Source organism: Vombatus ursinus, unplaced genomic scaffold (genome assembly GCF_900497805.2).
Source record: "Vombatus ursinus unplaced genomic scaffold, bare-nosed wombat genome assembly UNPS02014832.1, whole genome shotgun sequence".
NCBI lineage: Eukaryota > Metazoa > Chordata > Mammalia > Diprotodontia > Vombatidae > Vombatus > Vombatus ursinus.
This window is the reverse complement of record NW_020954610.1, coordinates 65,389,999-65,415,548: the sequence shown is the minus strand read 5'-3', so window position 1 is coordinate 65,415,548 and position 25,550 is coordinate 65,389,999. Positions and strand designations below refer to the sequence as shown.

The window sequence follows — 25,550 nt, the reverse complement described above, 5'->3', positions numbered from 1 at the left end:
CTCCCCTCTCTCCAGCCCCATATAAAATGGGAACTTTTTCCCTCCACCTTTTTTTTTTTTTTTGTAGCAGAAGAATTAGTAGTGAGTATTCTAAGTAGCCACTAATCACTAAGCCACAGTGTACAGTAGAATGGAGGAAACAGCATGAATACATGTGAGTGTATACATAATAAATACAAAATGAGGCAGCATACCACAATAGAGAGAGAACTGGCTTTGAACCTAGCAACACCAGGTTCAAATCATGCCTCAACAAAGAGTGGCTATTTGATCTTAGCCAAGTCCTTTAAACTCTGTCTGTTAGTCAACTCTCTGTGCTAAGCACTTTCCAAATGTGATCTCATCTGATCCATTTAGCTCTGGGACATAAGACAATAACATTCGACACTTAAGGTTTTCTGGATGCTGAATATAAATTTTGGGTATTCCTTTTCACCTCAGTCTTGCAGATATCTATGTCCTGAATATTTTTATCCTAGCAGAGTCATCCCATTTTTAGTGCTCCCTGGCAGTTCTTCCATTCTCTGGCTACAGTTCTAACCTTCCCCTAGGTAAGGAAAGCTTTGGTTTTTTTCTTCTCAGTTCTCCAAAGTCTTGTTAAGTGTTATTCTAACAACACTCCCTGGAATGGTCTCTACTTAGGACAAAGTACTGCTGCTATTCTGTTTCTTAGCAGCACCCTGCATGAATGTTATAGCAAGCAGGGGCAAGTAGATATGTAATCCAGCAGCCCAATTTTAGTGCAGAAACAGACACCAGGTTAAAAAAGATGTGGCAATGCATGTTCTGTTAACTTCAGTTATTTATCTGTCTGATTATGGATCCAGGACAGAGAAAGGAGTAGTGAGTAGACTTGTTATTTCACTGGAATAGGGAACTCTGTAGTGCGTAAATGCCCCCTACCAATGCAGGTTGGTATCTTTTCTGAAACTTAGTCTTAGAGGGTTGCTTAGAGGATGGATGTCAGATGCTTGGTAATGGGGCACAAAACTCCTGGGGTCAGCTCTAACCAGATGAAAATGTAGTTGGGAAATGTGTAACAAAAGAAATAAAAATACAGCACAACATAGATAATATTCATTTGTGATTTTCTAAGTTAATGTGCTGCCTACAGAGGATCTGTTTCTAATTGAATTTGACACCACTGGTTAGATCCCTAATAGATTAAATGACTTGTTCAGGGTCTCTTAGACAGCATATTAGCAGAAACCGGAATTAAAGTGGTAATCTTGACTTTGACAAATCTCTATCTGCCTATGCCATGCTGCCTCTCACGGGCGTGATCTGCATTCTTCCTCTAAAGAATCCTTTCTTCTTTATATTTTCTCTTCTCTGCAATTAAGGGCTAGTTCAAAACTTCAGAGACTTACTTGAATTACCATCAAACCAATTCTTATAAAGGTTATCAGGAATGATAGCTGTCAGTTAATAAAGTGGAAGGGACTTTAGTGGTCATGGAGTTCAGCTGCATTGTTTTACAGATGAGGAGACTGAGGCCAAGATTGAGTGTCTTGCCCAGGGTTACACAACTAATATGTATCAGAGGCAGGGCTTGAACCCAAGTCTTCTGGGTCCTGAAGCTGGTTCTCTATCCACTGCAGTACATTATCTCTGATTATACTTCATCAATGTGAGAGCTCGAATGTTAGGTAACTACTTCATCTCTCTTCATTTTTACGGATGAAGATTATTATAATAACTTGTTAGTGGGATAGTAAATAATGACATTTTCCCATTTTTGGATATGGATTTTGTGTATGCATATTATATTGTGTTGGACATGGAGTGTGCATTGGGCTATGATGGAAAGGGCACTGGATTTGGAATTAGAATTACCTGGGTTTGAGTTCTGACTTTTACATAGGAGCTCCATGGTGTTGGGCAAATCTTTGACCCTCAGTTATCTGTAAAAATGGAAGCAATAACACATGCCCCACTTAGCTCAGAGAGTTGTTGTGAGGAAACACTTTGTAGATTGAGTGCCATATAAATGTAAATTGTTGTCACAGTTGTTTGATTCAATGAGCTCCTGGATGGCAGGGACTCCTTCAGTCTCTCTTTGCATCCCTGGCATTTAATATAGTATCTTGCACATAGCAGGTTTTTAGTAAATATTTGTTGGGATGGATGAGGTCTTCAAGAGTAGTATAATGTGGCAGGAAAATCCAGGGCATAAGAAAGAAAACACCAAAGTATCTATTTGTGAGGCTAGTCCACTTTTATCTCCAGAAGTAAAATTTCATGGAGTACAATGAATGAGATCCATGATGCTTATTGTTGGGATCATGTTACGGTAAGAGCAGAAAGCTTGGGAAGAATTGCTTGGGTTTTTATTGTGTACTTGTGCCAGTTTCAAATCTTATTAGGCAAGGAAGTGGTGCCTGGCAAATTTTTCATCCTGCCTTTCTTATTAATGCCTCTCAATTCATTTTTATTGAACTAATTAAACTTAGAGTGATATTTCAAGTACAGATTTTTTTCATTACTGAATCTTAAGCCAGAACATTAATGTTGAAGATTTAGCATGAGTCAGATGCTTACTCATTTGTGGAAGACTTTTCATTTAAAAAATCTAGGCTTTGCCAACTTTGCATCAAGTTTCCTTTGGAAACTGCAAGGGCAGGATGGTACAATTTTGCCATGATTAAAAATAAAACAAACAAGCCCAAAGATTCCCCTGGCCCCTTCCCATTTCCTCTCTCCCTGCCCCTCCTTTCACCAAAGGAAGCTGCAGAAAAAGAAAACAAATTCCTAGATTGTGGGCATGTCATACCATTGCTATGGCAAGCTTGAGACTTGGCCTGGAAAGGAAAAACAAAGCTTGCCTAGGGATTTTGAAAGGAGAAGCTCAAGACTGAAGACAAAACTAAAGTTTATGTTTTAGGGTACCTCAATAAGGATGCTATGTGTATGACTTTTTTTCTCCCTGGGTTTTCCTCAACTTTGCTGTATCATTTTCAAGGAATAGATCCCATTCTGCTGACAATTGAATTGGTCACTTTGTAAACAGCAACCCGGTATGGACATTTCTTCTTCTTGCTTTGGAATCCATATGCTAATAGATAGAACCACCCCTGCTAGAATATGTTCTACTGAGTCACAGAACCCATTTTAGCCTATATGAAACCCACGAACTCTTAGTCTCGTAAACTGTCCTGTATCCTCCCTAGAGGGAGGAAGAATGGAAGAATCCAGCAAAATTCACCCTATGTAATGGCAAGAAACTGAACTGGAGGCATAGCTTAGCCGGTGTAGAACTGTTGCCAATTAGTCATATTATATAGCACAGAGTCTTTTAGAAAGCTATTTAAGTTATGATGCGTAGTGAGTGTGAGTAAGCTAAAACATCTTACGGTTGAGGAATTATCTGGGAAAGCTGCTGTAAAAAGGATGACGTTAAAGAATTATGTGACTGGAAAAATAAAGATGGGATGGTCACATAGTAAGAGTGAGGGATAACTGCCGGACAGGACGGAAACAGGCACTTATTAAAATGCATAATAAGTGCTAGACAACTGTGCTAAGCACTTTACAAATATTGTCTCATTTAATGCTTACAACAACCCTGGGAGCTAGGTGCTGTTACTATCCCCAGTTGAGGAAGCCAAGGCAGGCATGTGAAGTGACTTGTCCAAAGTCACACTGTCAGATCTGAACTCTGGTCTCAGTGACTGTAAGCCCTGAGCTCTATCTGCTCATTGCCAACAAAGCTTCCTGGATAGCTCCCTGGCTCCATTGTCATTCATCCAGTGAGAAGAGAATGCAAGGAAAGCTCCTGGAACTTTAGATGGACTGCCTGGGATGGAATTATGGGAGGGCACGCAAGATGAGTCAGCGTGCATGAATGGGAACGTATATGCTTAGAGGGAATGCCCAGATGTAATCCTTCGGAGTGGTGGACTATGATGACCTCCAAAATTTGACCCCCAAAATCCTCTCAAATATTCATTTTATAGAAGGCTTTCAGTGTATAATAATGTGAAGAAGGATCTGAAAAAGCCAAATGAATGTTAATGACAATAAATTAATTGTCCTTGGGCCTGTATTATTTTTTTGTGGCCTCTGGATCATGTCTTCCTTAACTGTCATATCACAGTATTTTGTGAGACCTGGCAACCTGAGTGAATACACTTCAAAATTTGTTTTTATTCTGTGTTCAAGTTGTAGTTTACTTGGCTGCTATAATTTGGTATACTATTAAATTTGTTTTGACTTAACTTACATTTAAATAACCTATAACTCTTTTGTAATTTTGAATAATATAGAAATTCAATCTGTTCATAGAATGATTTGTTCATGCCAGCTTACTATAGTGCTATTATAGTGCTATTAAAAAAGAAAAGCAAGGTTTGAAACATAAAAATGTTTGTTTCATTTTCTGCAGTTGTAGGAAATGACTTGCTTTCTTTTGCAAATGAGCTTGTTCACTTGGGGTACAAGCGCCTTAAAATAACTTTCCTTTTGGGTGCTGATGCAGCTTTATTCATGATGTAAATGAATGGATCAACAAAAAAAAGTATGAATGAAAAAAACATTCATTAAGTGCTTACTGTATACCAAATCCATGCTAAGTTCTTGAGATACAAATAGAAAAATGAGTCCTTGCTCTTAAGGAGCTCACATTCTTTTTTTTTTTAATTTTTTGGTGAGGCATTTGGGGTTAAGCGACTTGCCTAGGGTCACACAGCTAGTAAGTGTTATGTGTCTGAGGCCAGATTTGAACTCAGGTCCTCCTGAATCCAGGGCTCTATTCACTGTGCCACCTGGCTGCCTCTAGAGCTCGAATTCTAATTGGGGGAGACAACACAGTAAAAGGTTTTTGCTGTAAGGCAGATAGAAGTACAAAGGATATAGCTGCAGGACAGATCATGAGACTCGGGGGTCCTTAGGTCCTAGAAAGCAGATGACTATGTGGCCTGGCCAATGGAAAGGCCTGGTGGTTGTTCCTACCAGAAGCCTTATGGCAGTTGATTTCCTGTTCATTCAAGCTGTGTGAATGTTGCTACTATTAGGAAGGCAGAGTGGACCCCAGGATAGGAGTACAGCAGGGACTTTAGTTTCCCTCCCATAAGGATGGGAATCAAGGGGTCTGATTTCATCCAAGAGGCACAAAAGGGAAGGGAGCTTTGGCAGGAAGGTTGAGGAGTAAGTAAGGCTCTCTGTGTATCTGCTCCTTCTAGGTGCTGTACTGGGTATGTTACATAGTTAAGATAAGGCCTCTTCCTTGTAATATCTGTCCTCATCTCTTCTCATCTTTTTGTAGTATTTGACATTCTTGATCTTCTGAAAGAATGTCTTCTCTGGGGTTTTTGTGACACTGAAATCTCCAGGTTTTCTTCCTCCTTAACTGTCCATTCTCCAGTTTCTTTTCTTGGATTACTATCTGTGCCTTCCACCCAACCATAGAGTTCCCCTAAAGTTTTACCCTGAGCCCTCTTCTCTCTCTGTTCCTTCTCTCTTAGTGATCTCATTCATCATCTCCCATGGATTCAACTATCATCTCTATTAAAGGCATTACCATTCTTCCAGGCTCCCAGATGTACAACCTTGGTGTTGTCCTTGACCCCTCACTTTCCCTCAGCCCATATATCCTGAAATAGGTTACCAAATCTTATTTTTACCTCTATTGCATCTCTCACATATGACTTCACAGTACTCACATAAGCACTACCTCAGTTCAGGTCTTCATTGCGTTTTACCTGGACTACTCTAATAGCCACCTAATAAGAGTCCTAGCCTTCAGTATTTCCCTTCCCAGATATCATCCTCAAACTGCCAAAATGATCTTCCTAAAGCACAAGTCTGACTTTGTCATTTCCCTGTTTGAGAACCCCCATTGACTCCCTCTTACCTGTAAGGTAAAATGCAAACTCCCTGACTGGGTTTTTCAATCCCTTCATAATCTGACTCTGGTACCTTTCAAGCTAAATGAAAATTAATTCCATGCATCCTCCTTTCCAAGAAAACTGGCTTTCTTGCTGTTTTTTGAACTTGGTATTCTATTTTCCATCTCTGTTCCTTTACACAGATAGCTTCCCTCTCTCCTGGCCCTGCCTTTCCAACTTCCTCTGCAGAACATTTTCTAGTTTCCTTTAAAGCTCATCTCACCTGCCACCTTATAGGGGAATCCGTTTCTGATTCTTGTATTTGTTAGAGTACTCTCCTTCTTGCTCAAATTATCATGTATAGAATGATCTATTTACCTACCCAATAGAATGTAAGCCCCTTGCAGCCAGGTGCTATTTTATCATTGTGGCCCAAGGCCTTGTGCATAATAGATGTTTAATAAATGCTTGTTGGATTGGATTAGACATGTGTCACATCTTTCTCTTTTAGTAGAATCTGGTATGGAAATGCAAAAGAAAAGATGGTATATGATTAATATTTCTGAAAAATGTCTTGGAACTAAAAGCTCATTCAGTATTAGTAATCTCCAGTCATCCAAGATTTTGAAACTCTTTTGATGTAGAAGGGTTTCTTTTTTAATATTGATATAGCACTTTTAATAGAGCAATGGATGCCAAATTAACATGGCTATAAGCAGTCTCTAATACCCCCAATAGGTAACAAGGGTCTTTCTGGATGACTAGGCTACAGATTCTCTCACTAGTACTAGAAAGAGAATGTTTTGTCAGGGATGGTGAGACAGAAACCCATCTCTTGTTGATGGGAAACTCTTTGGAGAGCCTTTGTTCAGTGAGTGCATGGGGTACCATGTCCAAGGGGCATTCCACATCTTGGAATCATAATCTTGGCATGATCCTGGAGTAGCATTTCCTGTCCCTCAACAAGAAGTATGTCTAACTAGGTTTATTGTTGCTTGGCTTTCTTCATAATGGTACCTATAGCTGAGAGGACTGTGGTCTTGGAACCACCAGCACTGATTGGCACCATGACAACAGGAGGGTATGGCAGGGTAGCTACGGTGGTAAAGTTGGTAGGCTGGGCTACTGTTGTCACTGAGTTAGCAGAATCCCACTTACTTTTTCTGTGGGGATATTGGTTATGGTGCCCTTCTTGCTGCCTGTCACAAACTCAATTTTTGTTCTCTCCTTTTTAGCTTTTTCCAACTTGTCCATTTCAATCTTTTGTGCTTTAGCTAGTGTCTCATAGGAGGAGTCCTCAGACCATCCATGGGAGTCAAACATATCCTTGGGATAATTGGTGCCAAGCTCATCAATTAAACAATACTGGGAAAGCTTCTCATAGAAGCTGGACTTTCAAAATTCCTTCTTCTTTTGGATAAAGTCCATATCCATCTCTTCCACTGTCTTTGGCTCATATGATTTCTGTATCTTTTCCTGGAGGTGATTTGAACATCTGCCAAGAGGCTCTAGGGGATTTTTAAGCTCATTAGGAGACATGTTCCTGACTCTCTCAGAGAAGGAAGCAACCAGCTCTTGGGGATCTCTCTTTTCCAGTTCTGAAAATTCCTTTAGGTCATCAGTCTCAGATTTTTCAGTCACTGGATAATCATCTTCCAGGCGTCTGCTGTTTTCTTCATCTTCTTGCTCATGACTATCTTCATGTCCCTTAAGTTGAGAAAAATCATCATCTCCATGGGCTTCAGACACTAAGCCACCTCTTTTGTCTGCTGCTGTGGCACTCCCAGCCACTACCACTCCAGCCTCACTGTCCAACTCGGGATCCGAGTGCACAGTGTAAAGCCAGTGATAACAGAACATTCTTCCAGCCACCTTCCTCCTGGCGCCAGCACTCCCAGGTGCCTGTCATTGAGACTCGGCTCTCCTATTTCAAGGAAGTGTGCCCTTCCAACCAGAAGTCCAAGGACACCCTCACTTCCTCCCTCCTTGACCTTTTGTCCCTGACGAGGAGCTAATCAAAAAAAGTGAACTCCTTCCTGATCCCGTCCCCAACTTCCCCAACATTACTTGTAAAAAGAAGAGAACGCTCATTAAATGTTTTATTTTAGAACCATAGAATCATGGAATATCTAAGCTGGAAGAGATGTAGTCAAATACTCACACTTTTCAGTTGAAGAAATTCAACCCCCATAGGTTTGTTCTAAAGAACCTCAGGATTTTAATGTTCTTGAAAAAAAAATACAGGAGAAAGGAGAAGGGAAGAGACATGCAATTTAATCAACATATATTTTATGAGTGAATATTAGTATGAGGCACAGATAAGCAAAATGTATTATTCTGTAACAGTCTTTACAAGCATTTTGTAAAGTGTTGTTGCCAAAAGGTATATTCAGAAACTAAGACAGATTTCAACTGGGGAATGGCTGACTGAATTATGATAGATGATGTAAAGAAATATCATTGCACTTTAAGAAATGATGAATGGGAAAGATTCTGAGAAACATGGGAGGACTTTTATGAACTGATGCAGAGTGAAATGAGCAATTTATAGAATGACTAGAACATTGTAAAGGAAAACAGTGAAAAAGGAAAACAATATCCAACTGTGAATCCGGAAGACTTATCATAAATGATGCTTCTCACCTCCTGGCAGAGAGAAGATGGTCTGATTAGGTGTAGAATAAAACATATTTTCAAATGTGACCAACATGTGGTGGTATTTTGTGTAACTATACTTGTTACAAGGGAGACATATTTCTTTCTTTCTTTTTTTTTCTTTTTTTGAGAGGGAGAGTTTTAGAAGGACAGTGGAGAAATGGGGATAGTAATTCTAAAAAAAGTGAAGGAAAGAAGTAAAAAAGCATCAATTTAAAAAATAGAAGGGAGAGAATGTAATTTAGAAAGGAGCACAGATAAGCAGGGCAGTATTGGAACTACCATGCTAAATTTGAAATGTACAAAAGCAGTTGTTTGTAATGGAGATTCATGGCTTTAGTTGTAGTACATTTTCCCCCCGTACTTCGTCTTGGGAAACATTCGTGTTTGTTAATGTTGGTCAAATTCATAATAACAAAAAGGGGAAATTTAAAAAATTATGGCAGAGTAATTTTTGTCCATATTAAATCTGTAACACTCTTGGACTTGGCTCCTTTTTGTATTTCAACATAAATATAAATGATTAGTTTCAAAGGGCTGGATAATTCATTGGAGTGTTTATTCTATTGCTTTTGTTTCTCCATAGCATTCCGCTATTTAAGTATGTGACTGTTTTTCCTTCTTGTTCTATAGTTGTGCCATCAGCAAATCTCATCACTCCCAATTTCACAGTTGAGGAAGGGAAGTCCATCACATTGTTTTGTAACACATCAGGACATCCAGCTCCTGATGTATCCTGGGAAGTCGGTAATCTGGTTTCCAAACATATGGTAAGGTTTATGTTCGGCTGTGTAATAATTCAGACACACGATATTTCTACTTGAGATAGTATTAAACCCGGTGATCATCATTTAATATTTTCCAGAATACAAATAGAAATGGAAAGTGAGTTTTGACTTACATTTATTTTCCATCTGTTTTTAATCAAGAAAGACCAGTGCAGATTGTGTGATACAAGCAGATTTGCATTTTAGTTTATGTACACCCCATAGATGGCAAAGTCTATATATCCCCAGGGAGGTCGTGGTGACAACATAAGCCAGGTGAGTCAAACTCCTTGTAGTCTTTTTCCTTGGAAAAAAGGTAAGTGGCAAATAAAGGAGCATTTTAGCTGTACCACCTGCGAATGTGACATCTGGAAAGGTGAAATTAATTCTCTTATGCCTTACTTTATGACTGAGCTAGGTATAGGCAGGGAAGCTTTTAGAACTTTCTTTTTTCTTGCTTTTACAAGCTGAGGAAACACAAAATCATTTCACTTTGGGGTTCCTAACAATTGATTTTTTTTTTGTTGTTCTGTTTATTCGTTTGTAGAATGAAACAAGCAAGGCATCGGCCTCCTTAAAGATAACTAACATTTCATCTGATGACAGTGGAAAACAAATCTCTTGTGTGGCAGAAAACATAGTAGGAGAGGCGCAAGACACTGTCAACCTCACGGTGCATTGTACGTAAATAGACGTGCATACATTTTCAATAACAGATAATCTTGGCCAAAACTCCTTTTACTGTTTTGCTTTCAGGTTGTTAATCAACGATTTGTTGTCCAGTATGTTAGCAAAACCTACAAAATTTGTGGAGTGTACATAACTGAAATTATTGGTTTCCTTTACTTCCATTCCTTTTTGATGTCTCTCTTTTATTGGTTTCTGTTACTTGGTTGAATCCTCTTTAAAGTATTTTCTGATTCCTTTTTTCCCTTCTCTTAGACTTTTTTATACTCTTGGACTTGTCCTATTGTTTTTTTTCTTTTTAGTATATATTTTTGAGTCTGTTGGCCTTATTTTGTTGATATAATCTATGATTTGAATCCAGATAATCAAATTGCTAAAAAAAAAAAAAAAACAAGGTTTCCATGATATCAATAAAAGGGTTAATATCTGGGAATATTTTAAGGCAATTTGGTGTGTGTGTGTGTGTGTGTGTGTGTGTGTGTGTTTATGGTATAGTGAACACCCATTAATTTGAAATTGGATTGGTTAGGGTATAGGTCTAGGTCTCAAGGGTTTGCTGGAGCCAGCTACAATTGGCTCATGAGAGGCTACTATTAAGTTTTCAGTGTGAGCATTTGCACCTGGGAAATTTGCAAATGCTACAACTCAAGGCTTGATTTATTGTTTTGTTAATTGCCTAGACTTAAGAAAGTTATAGAGAAAATGTTCATAATGCAGACTCAACTTAAAAATGTGTCTCGCATAGCATACATTTTTTTTCAGAAAGCTGGTTGTTAAACACTTACCAGTATACCCCTATCTTATCCAACAAGAAAAAATGTTTTTTCTATGGAATATTTTTCAAAATTACTGTATCTTTATTGAAGTGTTATGTATTTTGTGAATGAAGATATCATTTGTCTTAATAGATAAAATAAGGTAAGACATTTAAAAACAACATTTTTATATCCTACATGATGTGTCATGAAAATGAAAGTCCCAAGTTGTGCTACCCTTTTTTGAACATTTTACTTTTTTTTCCCTCAAAGTTATTTGCTTTGTTTGAATTATTTCAAGTTTTGAGTTACTAGGGAGTAATAATGATGTTTCTAGTTACATTTGGATGTTTATTATTCATACACATACACATTAATTGTGCATATGTACATATGTGTATGTATGTTATCATATTTATCACATCACATTTCCATGCTGCATAATAAATATCAAGCTTTGGTTCTCTGACAACCAGTATTGCTACCATGCTCCTCCAGTAATGAACTCATTGTTTGTTTTTATGGGAGCATTCGCTAACATTTGTTGAATTGAATTGAATCTGAAGCCAGTCTTATCTATGACCATGTGAAGAGAACTCTCCACCTTCAGTTCTGTTAGTCAGGTTTCCTGGAAACACAGCTAATCATTCAGCACTCTCTGGGCATGGTGGTAGAGTGGTTTGTCCTGGAATAAGAGCAGATTTGTGGAAGGTAAAGCACTGCTCTCAATCTTTGTGGAAGGTGGTTTTTGATAGCCAGTTTTTGGCACTGACCCATAATTCCATTTTTTGCAGGTGAATTGTATATGATGGAAAAGATATGGTCCTAAAGTATTGAGATTAAGTGATTTTTTTTCAAATAGAGTAATATTCCTAAAGCTTATTTGAAAAAAAAATTATTTTAAAGAAAGATACAGCAAATCCTTCTGTATGCTGAAGAACTACTTTGAAAAAATGAATATTTGCCCTTTAATTGATCTATTTTTGAAAAAATGAATATTTGCCCTTTAATTGATCTATTTTATAAGGGCATTTTCTTGCCAGTGGATTTTCTTAAAATGAGACACATAATTTATGAGTTTAAAACTTCAGCAAACATGTTTAGTTCTGGGGACTGGAGTTTTTGCCTGGCTAGCGAAAGTAATTGGCCTCTTCTTTAACCTTTATGTGATGTTATATTCTATGAAAAGTTGCCTGGATTGAAATATGTAGGCATTATTGAATGGTGAGTTGTTCAGTGAGTAACTCATGTTTTAGTTAAGATTCTGTTAGCATCATATGCGCATTATTGCTAGGGATTAGGACAGGAGTTTTTAGCCATTTTTTGTATCCTGAGACCCTTTGGCAGTCTGGTAAGCCTATAGACCCCTTCTCAGAATAATGTTTTTAAATGAATAAAACACATAATATTATCAAGGTAACTAATTATATTGAAATAAAGAGGTAATTGTTTTCCCATCTAAGTGTATGGACCCCCTGAAATCTAACCATGGATCAAGGCACTCCAGGTTTAGGTCAAGAACTCCTGGCTTAGGATTTAGGTAGAGTAAGAAGAACATGAGGACTAATTTCAAATGATAACTTCACATCCTTAGCACCTCCACTTTAGAGGTCTATTAGTCTCTATGCCAAACTTTGGACTTCTGATTATGACTTCTTTTTGAAATTTAATGTGGGTAAGGTGTAAGTATATGTATATATGTGCATAAATATATACATGTGTGTAGATGAATATATGCATATACACATGCATATCTGAGTATATGTATATACAGATATAGTTAGAGGAGATAGAATGATGAGTAAAAAGACCACTGGACCAGAAGGCAGATGGTCTGAGTGCCAGTCCTTGGCTCTGCCACTAATTGTATGACCTTGCATGAGTCACTTGAGGTTTTATGGGGCCTTACTGTTAAATAAGGGCAAGAAACTTAGATTTTCAGGAGTCATCTGAGAATGCTTGTCTTATTTTTTTTCCTAGACTAGTTTATTATCAGACTTGAAATAACCTGTAATCATTTTGCCAGGATCTAGAGATGAATATAGACATTTAGAAAATAAGATTATTGTCATTTTACCTCTGGGATTCCAATACAAATCCACAAGTTATGCAAATGACATGCTAGCTTTAAATGACCAACAGTTTTTGCTAGTGTGAAATATCAATGTATTATACCTCATAATCAGAGTAAGCATTAGCAGTCACTTCCCCCCCATATAATCATATGTATATAGTCTTATCTTCTCAAAACTTCATAAGAGCTAAAACTATGTTTCATTTATCATTTTATCTCCTATGGTGCCTAGAACAGTGCCTTGTGCATAGTAGGTGCTCAGTAAACATCTGTTAAAGAAGTGAATAAATGCCATTGCCCTTTCTAGTGTTCAGTTCAATTCAATAAATACTTCTTAAGCACCTACTTTGTGCCAGGCACTTAGCTTGGCTCTGAGTATACAAAGACAGAAGAAATAGTCCCTGATGTCTAGGACCTTGAAGTCCACTGTGTATATTCCATAATGCCATGCTTATGGAGTGTGTGAGTGTGTGTGTGTGTGTGTGTGTGTTTGAGTATATGTGTAACAGTCTTCTTAGACTTTGTGCAGAATTTTCAGTGCTTTTCTTCCTACTTCTGTTCATGGCAGAACTTTCAAGAAATGATTTCTTTCAGTATTTTGATGCTCATTATCTTGACTAAATCCAGGTAACATTGAGGGCAGTGTAAATCATAAATAAAAAGAAATGTCCGTCAAACCTCTCCCAGGTTCTAAATTCCCTTTGCAATCTTTCCAGGCTTAGTTCTCTTTTAATATGAGTCCATGGGGGGGGGAGGGGCAGGAGAAGATTGATGGAGACAATGTGTGGGTTTGCAAGTGGAGTAAAAAGGATTCTTTCTGTGACTTCTTTGAGGAAACCTAACCCAAATTTGATGGTGATGCAATAAAAATTTGGTGGTTTCCAAAATTACTAGTAAACTACACGCTCTATTCTAATAATTAATAAGAAAATTCCCCCAGCATGAGCACAAAAGGGGGAGGATATTTCCAGAGCTTTTGGTGCTATTAACTCTCTCTCTTTCAATTTAGTTGCACCAACTATCACATTTCTCGAATCTCCAACCTCAGACCACCACTGGTGCATTCCATTCACTGTGAAAGGAAACCCCAAACCAACGCTGCAGTGGTTCTATCAAGGGGCCATTCTGAATGAGTCTAAGTACATCTGTACTAAAATACATGTTACCAATCACACCGAATACCATGGCTGCCTTCAGCTGGATAATCCTACTCATATGAACAATGGTGTCTACACCTTAATGGCCAAGAATGAGTATGGCAAAGATGAGAAGTGGGTCCAGGCTCACTTCATGGGCCGTCCTGGAATTGATGATGGTGAGTATGACACCTTTGTGATTGTGGACAGATTCAGGTTCCTAATAGTGAGTGCATTCTGTTGTTGCAAGAATGAAAGGATAGTTGGATTGGATTAAGTAATTTGTGAGTTTTTTTTGCAGCTTCAGGGGAAACTTCATTAAATACATTAATCAGATGAACCTTCTTTGGGTGAATTAAAAAATAGGTAGGGTGCATTATCTAGCCTCTTATGTACTCTGGGGGAGCAATTCATTATTAAAAATGGTTGAACAGATACTCAGGCTGCAGCTGTTTCATTAGCAAATAAGGAACTGGCTTAGCTACCCTGCTTGATGGGGATTTGCTGTGTAGGTCATTACACCATCAGGTGTAGGACATGAAATTGAGTAGGTTTTCAGGGAGTGATATAGACAATATCGTGGAGCACCTGGAAAATTTTCAGGGTGTAACTTATGTCCAGCAGTGGGTAATGTGTTGTTTCTGTTCCCTTTTACTTCATGTGTTATCATAGAAAGAGAGACTTAAGTCTACAGAGTAAAGTATTGAGGCATTTGTAAAAATACAGAAGCATAAGGATGTGGAAAAAGAAGTTCAAACAAGTGGACCTTTTAACAGCCATCTGAGAAGTATCCACTTAGGCAAAGTAGGGCAGAAGTGAATGGGAAACTTGGATGATATGAGGCAGAGACCAATGGGATAGGAGTTGCACATAATGCTATATGTAGAAATGTGGTTTGCTATAAATAAATGCAAATATGAAAATATAAGTTTATAAAACAGATAAATCAGGGGGTTATCATTCTTAGTACAAAAGCATTTTTTGCATCACTGAAAAATATAATACGTTCCTTTAGATAGTAAGTTTCCTTTCTACACAAATTTATTTGTTCAACAAATCATTAATGAACACCTGCTACGTGCAGGACACTGTTCTAGGTTTTGTGGTGAATACAAGGACAAATAAGATGTTATCATTACCCTCATGAAGCTCACAGTCCAGTAGGACAAATAATACCTGAACACAAATGACTATAATACAGAGGAAAATGTCATGAGACGTAAGTAAGAGAAATACAGAATGCTATGATAGTTCAGAGAAAAGAGAGGTTCTTTATGGCTGGAGGTATTAGGGAAGGTTTTTTTGGAGGAGGGGGCATTTGAATTAGAACTCAGTGGATGAACAGGTTTGGACAGGTAAGGATGGTATAGGAGGAAGGGCATTTGAAGAAGAATGCAACCAAGGCATGAAAAGTGTGAGGCCATATTCAGGGTAAGTAAGTGTAGTCTAATTTAACTGGAGCATAGGGGGTGTGGATGGGTACATAGTAGAATGCGAGACGAAAAAGGTAATTTGGAGCCAGATCATAAAGCGTCTTGAATGTCAGTTCAGTTCAGCTCAATAAATATTTATGAAGTTGCTATTGATGTGCAGAACATTATACTCCAAAGTTAGATACAAAGTTTAGAGAAAACATGATTCCTGTCTTCATGAAACTTACAGCTAGAACTTTATTCTATAAGCAGTGGGTTCCCATTGAAGGTTTACAAGAAGGAGAAGTGACATGAACAGAACTGTACTTTAGGGAGTTCAATCTGGCAGTAACATATAGGGTGGATTGGAGCTCAGAGAGTGAAAGGTGAATGAAGAATTATTAATATATCATTCATATGTGAAATAATGGGACCTTGACCTAAGCTGCAACACTGAGAATCTGGAGGAGGAGACAGATGCAAAAGATTCTGCTGAGTCAGAATCAGTAGGACTTAGTGACATAATGGATATGTTGAGAGTCAGAAAGAGGGAGGAGTTAAAGGAATTTCTGAGGTTTTGAGCTTGAGTGCTTTGGTGTTGGCGCCATTAACTGCTTCTAGAAATGTCAGTACGATGAACCATTTTTTGAGGGAAGATGAATTTGCTTTTGTACACGTTGGATTTGAGATGTCATTGAGATGGAAATATCTAGCTGGAAATTGGAATTGTGGGTCTGGAGCTCAGGAGAGAGGCGAGAGCTGGAGATAGGTCCTCCTAGCTATTACAATTGCAACGAAAGGAGTGGATATGATCTCAGGGGAAAGAATGTAGCCAAAGAATAATCTAAGAAAAAAAAACCTTAAACTTAAGGGGTGGGAAGAGGAAGGGAAACTAGAGATGGAGAATGAGAAGAGAACAGTCAGAGAGACAGGAGAAGGAACAGGAAAATGCACAGCCGTGGAATGAATGTATGACAGAGCACTAAGCTAAGCATTGGGGATTCAAATGGAAAAGCAGAGACTGTTCTTAAAGAGTTCCCATTCTAAGTGGGGGAGGTGATATGTATAGGAAGTTTTAGCTTCAAGTCAGACAGAAAGGTATCATAGTAATGCATCATCTCATGTCATTTCCAGTGAAAACCATATCTCTTCTAATGTTGAGCTATTTGATAATGTCAAGAACTGTGGTGGCAAGAATCTTTTCTTCTGGGTTTTCAGTGGGGCTGCAGCAACTGCAGAAGCATATTTACAGTGGGAGTTGTGGGAGAAGAGATTTTCATGAAGGCAGGACTATTTAGCCTCTCAGATAGTGTAGAGAGGTCAAGGAGGATGAGAACAGAGTGCACCATGTTGGATTTAGTGAGTTTGAGAGACTTGAGTAGAGTGAGGAGGATGTGAAAACCAGGTTACAAGGGGTTATAAGAGTAAAATGGGGATTTCTCTAACTAGAAGGGTGGTAAGGGGAAGGAGAGAGGATAGTACTTTGAGTGGATAGTAGGACTTGAGGAAAATCTTGAAAGAAGGGTTTATTCCCCACCCCACCCCCATTTAGAGGCTACAGCATGTTTTTGAATAGAGAAGAAAGAACCAGTGGAGGGGTAAAATCAAAGGTCTGAAGAGAGGAGGGATAATTGATAGAATAAGGTCATAGCAGAATTCTGAAGGTCTGGGGGATTTAAAGGTTTGGGATGATGAGAATGATCCTTTTCCTCCTCCTTTTCCTGCTCCTCCTCCTAACTAGCATTTGTAAGGTTTGCAAAGCTCTTTACATATGCTATCTCATTTGATAACATATATTACAAGTAAGAGGAATGCCTTAGCAGAGTCATTTAAAATGTCTTGATTTACAGCAATTCTTTTTACACATAACCTTATTCATCCATCCATTCATTTATTTTTAACATAACTTCTCAGGAACACATTTATTGCACAAAGCAAGGTACATCTGTATTTATTTCTCAGATACTACAGGCAGTTGTCTTTTCCATTAAATCTCTCTCTTAAGTGAGTTTGGCTGGATAGCTGCTTTTACAATAGTAAATCTCCTGCTGACTGTTTTTTTTTTTCTGTGTTTTGGGGAACACATTTATAACCAAATCCCAGGGTTTTTATTTATAGCCATTTCCTGTTTGAAGATTTGGGGAGTGAAACTTATGTGAAGGTTATGGTATTGGGATTAAAAAAATCCCAAAACACCAGTGAGGTGTTTTTCTTTTGCATGATTTTCTAAGGAGTGAGCCAATGATTGAGATAAAGATGATACAATCCTCTTCAGAATATAATTAAGCTATAAAGTCCAATGTACAATGAAATAACAATTTCACAAGTATTACTTTTTAAAGTTTCTTTACAGCATTTGTCATATTTGCATCCCAATTTCATTGTTAATCTATCCAATCCTAATCTACCTAGTAATAGACATTGCTTTTTCTTCTGCAAAATGACTGTTAGTTTCTCAGGCTTCTCTTTAAAAAATAATTTCAATCGCAAACATTTGATAGCTTCATCCTTTTCTTTTTATTTTTTTATTCCTTCTGTTCTTTTTGTTCTTGTTACATCGGGACCCACTGAGGAGGAGGAGGAAGAGAAGGAAAATAAGGATGAGGATGAGGATGACGATGATAATAGCTAGCATTTATTTAGTTAAGGTTGTTATAGCCCAACTTTCAGCTATAGTCAAGGTCATGGTACTATTTGGGTAGTTGTATATTCAAATTCACAGCATGTGACACATGACTTAAAGAAATACTTTTAATTTTTAAAAGTGGCAAGGCCATAGCAAATTAGATCAAGTTTTAAACACTATGAAGATCCATTCCCAAATGGCTACCATCCCCAGTTGTCTCCCTAGAGTGCTAATTGATCTGTAGTTAACCCTTCTGTCTCCTTGCCATAGTGGGACAGGGCCAGATCTAGTCACTCACTTCCAGGTGTCAGATTGGTTTCATCATTTCCATTTTAGCACAGATGCAGAATGGGAAGCTCTGGGTTCTAGGCACAGCATCTAAAAGACCACTGGAACCCTAAAATTATCTCTGTCCTTTTCCACCCCCTCCTCCCACCCCAGCACCTTTGCTATTTCTCATATTTATTCCATGTAGCTGCTATGGTGTGGCTCTTATCTCTCTTCCAGGTCTATATCAGCTGTCTTAGACAGTCTCTAATAAGGTAGCCCAGGAGTTTTGCTTTCCAGAGCATTATCCAGTGAGTAGCAGCTACACCCTTGTTGGAACTGTGGGCAAAATGAATCTATGAGGGAGAGCAGTCATTGAAGGCAGTAAACATTGTCACCCCTATTACATCAAGTCTTTGAAATACAGAAAATCTGTGGAAGTTTGGTAGGACCTTACCCATCTGTGAGCTCAGTATAATAGCTGCAGCAAAACAGAAACTAAAGATTGCTGTTTGCTTAAATACATAAACTAGTACTGTGTTACAGCCACAACCTAGAGGTGAATTAGGGACTGAACCCAATCCCCTTTGAATGGCTTGTTATGTTGTAAGCTGCTTGTGTGCAGATGCCATTAACTGATTGATAAAATCTCTCTGCAAGTTTATATAAGGTCCACAAACACAAGTGATATTTCCCCAAATTATTTCTCTTCTCTCCATTCATTCCATTACCTTTTTTCCTTTCTTTTCTTCTCCCTCCTTTCCTTCCTTTCTTCCCTCCCTCCCTCCTTTTTTTCTGCCTCTTCCCTCCCTCCTTACTTCTTCCTTCCTTCCTTCTTTTTCTTGCCTTTCTTCTCTTATGAAATATTTTCCTGATGTTTTAAAATTAAAATCAAACATTTGTCCTTACATTTAATTTAGTAGTTCTTGTCAACTGGAGGATCATTCTAAATCCAAAGTACTGAATGAGGACACATTTTACCTAAGTCCACATCCACGCTTATGTTTCTTTCTATACCTAGTTGATGGAATTAAAACACCAGCTCTCACATTCACTGGGGTGAGGTCTCCACATTCAACTAGAAACTTCATTTTTCCTGATGCTCACCTCTGCTCATGCATCAGAGATCAAAATGAAGAAAAAAAATAACAACAAAACCCAAAAAACCAAAACTGGTACCAAGTGAAAGTGGGTTTCTTGTATTAGTCACCAACAAATGTTTATTGTGTACCAGAAGTGCTGGGGTTACAAAGAAAGGCAGAGACCCTGCCCTCCTGAAGTTTATAATCGAATGATATTAGGGCAAATATAATTCTATGTAGTCTTTTATAAGCCTACAGCATAAGATCACCAGAAAAGATAGCTAATGCTCTGTCTCAGATTTTTAGAGAGAAAATTCTAACCAATGACCTGTTGGCCCACAGGGTGCCATTCATAAAACAAAGGCAGAATTTATTTCTTGGCTCACAGCCAATAAAGACAAAGGGCTTGGCATTCAGGTAGGTCCTTTTTAGAGCACGAGTTCTTACCCTTTTTTGGGGGTCATGTACCCCTTTGGTTGTCTGGTGAAACCTCCACTTCTCAGAATAATATTTTTAAATTCATGAAATAAAATACTTAGGATTACCAAGGAAAACAATTACATTGAAAATGCAAAAATCAATTTCATGGCCCCTAAGTTAAAAACTCCCATTTTGGAGCTTTTTAATGCAAAGTCCTGAGTGTTTTAGTCCATGTCATATGCCTTAGCCACAGTCCTAATTCTGAAGGACTTAATTCTGCCATTTGAAGCTCTACTGAAGGAACTTCAGATTCTGTGGCATTAGCAGGACCCCAGGGATCAAGCCACTTTCTTCCTCGTCTGGTCTTTGTTGCAGGTCTGGGCTATCGACCAGTAATGGGAAGGAAAAGCTTTTTTCTTAGCTCTTGAATTGAACATAGCAGATTCTAAGTTTAGATACTGAACTCTGCTCTTGTGGGCTTTCTGTTCTGTTTGTAACAACAGAACACAACCTTCTGTCTCATATGAAAGCTGAAGAGAACTGTTGGCTCTCTCTTGGCATTCTGGGATTTTGAAAGACAAGCTAAAATCTCTCACTTGAGTGGTCTGAAGTCCATATGCATCACCCATCCTAGAGTTTGTGCCATAATGAAGAATGAAGCTAAAAACCTGTAGGGAGAGGCTAAATAGAAATGGGTGGAAAGCTGGAGAAATAGGCCAAGAATTACCCATTAGCTCTAATCCTAATAATAAAATGGGACACTAGAGTGTGCATAGCAAGTAGCAATTGTTGAAGAAGTTTCATGTTTTTTCAAGATGTATCGTGGAGAGAGCACAGGGGATCTGGTTTTGAATCCCGGATCTACCACTTCCTACTTATGTGATTTTGCACAAGTCATTTTAACCAATGACCATTTTACCTCAGTCATTTAACCAAGTCATTTTACCTCAGTTTTCTCATCTATAAAATGGGGATAATGATACCTACCCTACCAACCTCACAAGGAAAACACTTTGCAAACTTAGAATATTATATTAATGAAAGTTACTATTATTCAGCCTTCTTGGCAGTGCAGGGTGGGTGGGTTGGTTGGGGTTGATGTTTTAGGCTTGGGACTGTAATATAAATCAAATGAATATATTAATAAAAATTCAGTCTTCTCCACCCTCTTCAAATGTTTACTTGGTCAAGAAACTTTCATTCAGTATTTTCCACACTTATCAGTGTCTTGACCAGGTTGTATCTGATATGAATAAAATCTGTAGCCTGAATGAGTTCATCATTAATGCTGTGGGTCCTGTTTTCAAATTCTTGTGTTTTTTGTTTTGTTTTGTTTTGTTTTTTAGGCTGGCCTGATTTTTTCCCCCCAGTTCCAGGATTTGTAAGCTGGTAATAACATCCTTCATTGATATCATGATACTGGGTTGTGAACACTTCCATTTCAGTAGTGGGAATAAGCAGTTACTTAAAGCAGACCTGGTTCCAGTTTAATGGCAGCTGGGGTGGGGCGTGTATTTCTCTCCTCTTTGAGGACCTCAAAGCATTCCAGCTGTTGATAGGTTAGGAGGAGCTATAGTAGCCTGTTAAAGAACAGAAGAGGAGGTCCTTGGTTTTCTGAAGATAACATCAGTAGTTTAGATCAACCTAGATTTCATTCTCAGAAACAAAAGACAAACCTGAGAGATGAGATATATGTACATGCTCTTGCTTGGGGCACAGTTGATACTACAAAAAAAAGTAGTTAAAATTTTTTTCAAGTCTGAGCCTTCCAGATACTGTCATTGCCAAGCATGCCTACTTTCCAATTTCTTTTTTTTGTTTTAATTTTTATTGATTGCTTTTGTTTTTACATCACATGTATTTCCCAATACATGCTTCTCTTTCCCTCCCAGAATTTTTCAATTCCTGATAACAAAGAATTTTTCAAAAAAAGAAGAAAAAAACTCAGTTCATTAAACTAACCAATATATCAACCATGTCTGCCAGAATTTGTAGCATTTCATAAACATTTTCTTTTTTAATTAAAAATTTTCAATTAACAGGTATTTATTTTCTTTCCTGCCTACTTCTCTACCCTCTCCCCAAACTCAAACCCTTGTAGCAAATATGCACAGTTAAGTAAAACAAATTCCCACATTGTCCATGTCCGAGAATATATGCCTTGTTCTGTATATTGAGTTCATTGCCTCTCTGTCTGGAGGTGGGTAGCATTCTTTATCATCTCCTTTCTCAGTTTACCTCTTGCAGGAACATGACTCAGAGCTGGAAGGGATTTTTTTTTGGAAAAGATCTTAGAAGCTATGTAGTCCAACCCCACCATTTTACAGATGAGGAGCTGAGGCTAAGAGCAGTTAAGTGACTCACCCAGGATCATGTGGCTAGTAAGTGTCTCCGTTAGGATTTGAACTCAGGACTTCCTGACTCCAAATTTGTTCTCTCCTTATGATAGCCATTTGACGATTTGTAAGTTACCTATTCAGCATTACCTGATGATTGCCTTGGTCTGCTTGATTCACTTTGCTCTGATGCCTCTCAGGCTGTTATTCAGTCCTTCAGTTGTGCCATCTTATGAAGTTTGCTTGGCACTCTCACAAGGCAGTGTGGTGCAACTTGGAGTCAAGGACTTAAGTTTAAATCCCATCTCTGCTACTTACTGCCTCCCTGGCTTTGAGTGTGTCGTTTAGTCTTTCTAGGTCTCAGTTTCCTCATTTGTAAAATGAGAAATTTGAACTAGATGACCTTCCATTTCTAAATCTTTCCACTACTTATAGTCAGTTAGGTCAGTCCCATTTAATTAGCACCTTCTGTGTACAGAGAACATTGTACTTCCTGAAGTGGTGAGGAGTTCTAATTCAAAGGGAGTAGAAAACATTACCTACCCTTCAAAAATCTCACAATCTTATGAGGAAAGGAGAGGAGCAGGAAGCAGGATGATTATAAATCTAAAAAAGCTGCAGAAATAAATGAGAATAAATGTAAAACTTTTGCAAAGACTTGAAATAAGTCTCAGTCTAAGATTATTCCCTGAGTGGTCTCTCATATTGTGGAGGTTTCATGGAACAAAAAAGCATCTTTATTTTTTAGATCTTCTTTTGCCATTAATGAGAGGCAAAGTTTCTTTCTTTTTTTTTAATCTTATGCTATTAAATAAATATCAAAAAACAAAGAAACCCCAAACTCATCATAGAAGGCAAACATATCTGCTGGAGAATTTCTCAGCCTGGCTTCTAGTGGGTCCACTTGTGGGTCCACTAGACTAGAGATCAGAAGAAGTGAGTAGCTAAACTGAAAGGGAAAGAAGTTGATTAGCACTGATAGTGGTCTCTTCCTCCCTGATCCTTGCAAAGATTCAGTGTGTTTACCTTTTCAGGCCCTTTTACTATACATAGCCAATAGGCAGCATCCTGTAGCAGGTAAGTGAAGCTTACGTAACCAATGGCTGTTAGGTTCCCATATTTGGAAAAGTTATTCCTGGAATTAACAGCACCTCCCAGATCTGATGGTCACAAAGATATTGGAAAAAAAAGTGGAAGCATTTTCTGGTTGCGGTATGGATTTTTTGGGTGGGTGAGGGGCCTTGTCAGCATATCCTGCTCAAAATAGAGGTTCTAAATTATATACAACCTTTCTAGCATAGCTCTGCCCTCCCTCCATAATAGCCATTTGATGATTTGCCCAGCATTGCTTAACTGATCGTTGCCTGGGCCTTATCTCACTGCGAGGATGAGAATGTTCAAGTCTGACTTTGCCTTATAGCCACTGACTAGGAAGGAAAATAAGTTGCATATCCATAGAGGATGAAGGAGCTGGGGTGGGTCCCCTGAGGGTTCCACTTCTACCTAAGCAGCTAACACAGAGTCATACTTTGGGCTACATAGAAAGACTGAAGCTAATTTCGCATTTCTGGGTTCTGGTGACCAGCACTTTCTTACCCCAAGAAGTTCAATAGCTAGAGTTAAAAGAGCAAAGCTCTTGGCTTGTAATTACTCTACACCCACAAGCCAGCGAAACTCATCCTGGGCATTTGAGAATATGACTATTAGCAAAAAATTTTTATATTACTGAGAAAATGCCATGTTGGAAATGATCTCAGTATGTTGCAGACCAAGTTCATTGACTTCACAAACCTTCTGTTTCTGTTGATTATCTTTCTGTCTTTGACTTGATTCATTGCCAGAACTTGTTAGATGCTGATCAAGACGACATCATTTGCCCTGGAGCTGTTCATTGAGTTTTAAATATAACTGAGGATATTAAGGGGAGGGGGAGAGGGAAGAGGAGTGGGAGATGAAAATGGAACAGAAGGTGAAAGGAAGAGGGGAAAGGGAAGAGATGGGGGGAGACAGAGAAAGGGAGTAAAGGGGAAGAGGAAGGGAGAAAGGAGGTGGAGGGGAGGGGGGAGGAAGGGAGAGGGGGGAGAGAGAGAGAGAGAGAGAGAGAGAGAGAGAGAGAGAGAGAGAGAGGGAGAGAATTTGTGTACATGCACAGGGTAAAGGTGCTTTAGGCAGGTGGAAGCAAGAGTGAATGTGTTGAATTCCTTAAGTTGAATTCTTCAGTTTGTGAACTCTAAGTATTAGATGACAGGTAGAAAATGCAGCTGAAGGTACAAAAGAACTTGGGTTATTCAAGGTCTCTTCTAAGGTTGTGATGTATCTTATTTAGCTTACAGGCAAATTTTTTTTTTTTTTTAAACTTGTCTGAGGTGAAATTGATCCAAGGTGTAGCTGCAGTTGGAATTTAATCCTACATATGTTAAAAGCACTTTGGTGAACATGAAACTCTGCATGACTATTGACTGGAGAATATAGTTAGTCAGTGAGATTGTTCATATCTCTTTGAAGGAAAAATTAATGGATATGATGAGCATCCGATTTAAACTCTGGGAGATTGTCAAGGGATATATGACAGGCTCCTCTGGTCAAATGGTGCTGTCTGTGCCATTTCTTGAAGGTTAAAAGTTTCCATAAAAATGAACAGGAGGATGATTTACAGGTAAACTGAAAGACTTCAGGACTTAAACCAATCTAAATAGGGTGTCCATACTAATGTATCCTTATTTGAGGCATTACATTTTCTAGCCTTGAATAAATTAGGATAAATATCTGTCACATTTATTAGGGTAGAATCAAAGGACACAGGTCCAAATCCCACTTTTGAAACTTGCTACCTTTGTAACCTTGGACAAGTCACTTAATATCGCTGACACTCAGCTTCCTCATCTGTAAAATGAAGGGGTTGAAGTAAAATATCTCTGAGGTCCCTTCCAGCTCCAAATCTATGACCCGATGATATTTTGGGGGGATAGGTGGTGCAGCAGATAGAGTGCAAGGCCTGGAGTCAGGAAGACCTGAGTTCAAATCCGGCTTCAGACATTTACTTACTAGCTATGTAACCCTGGGCAAGTTACTTAACCCCATTTGCCTCAGTTTTCTCATCTGTAAAATGAGCTGGAGAAAGAAATGGCAAACTTCTCCAGTATCTTTGCCAAGAAAACCCCAAATAGGGTCACAAAGAGTCCAACATGCCTGAAATGACTCAACAAAAACAACAACGATCCTTTGAGTAGTACTGTAAGAACATATTAAAATAGATGGGAGGTAGTATGACTTTAGCTGTCTATTTGTTCCCTAACAGTAGTTTCTTTTTGCAAACTGTTTGTGGATCAGGAAAAAAACCCTACAAATGCCAGGAAACATTCTCCTCTATACTTCCCTTTCTCTACTCTCAAAATGTGGGGTACAGACATCTTGAGGGCAGAGACTGGCTTTCAGTTTGTCTTTGTATCCCTAGAGTTTAGTATGGTGCCCAACACATAGCAGCTACTTAATGAAAGCTTCTTGAATT

General features: G+C 38.4%; 1 protein-coding gene and 1 pseudogene across 3 annotated transcripts in view; one reads left to right on the top strand and one right to left on the bottom strand.

Annotated features, from left to right (window-relative positions):
* LOC114025658 (BDNF/NT-3 growth factors receptor-like) overlaps nucleotides 1-25,550 on the top strand; it is a 412,069-nt gene that overhangs the window by 76,027 nt on the left and 310,492 nt on the right. For all 3 annotated transcript variants that reach the window (XM_027839133.1, XM_027839134.1, XM_027839135.1), the window contains exons 6-8: nucleotides 9,114-9,250; nucleotides 9,795-9,927; nucleotides 13,773-14,078. In XM_027839133.1, the coding sequence (XP_027694934.1) occupies nucleotides 9,114-9,250; nucleotides 9,795-9,927; nucleotides 13,773-14,078 (576 nt within the window). The remainder of the gene's footprint in view (nucleotides 1-9,113; nucleotides 9,251-9,794; nucleotides 9,928-13,772; nucleotides 14,079-25,550) is intronic.
* Nucleotides 6,811-7,734, bottom strand: LOC114025667 (annotated as a pseudogene).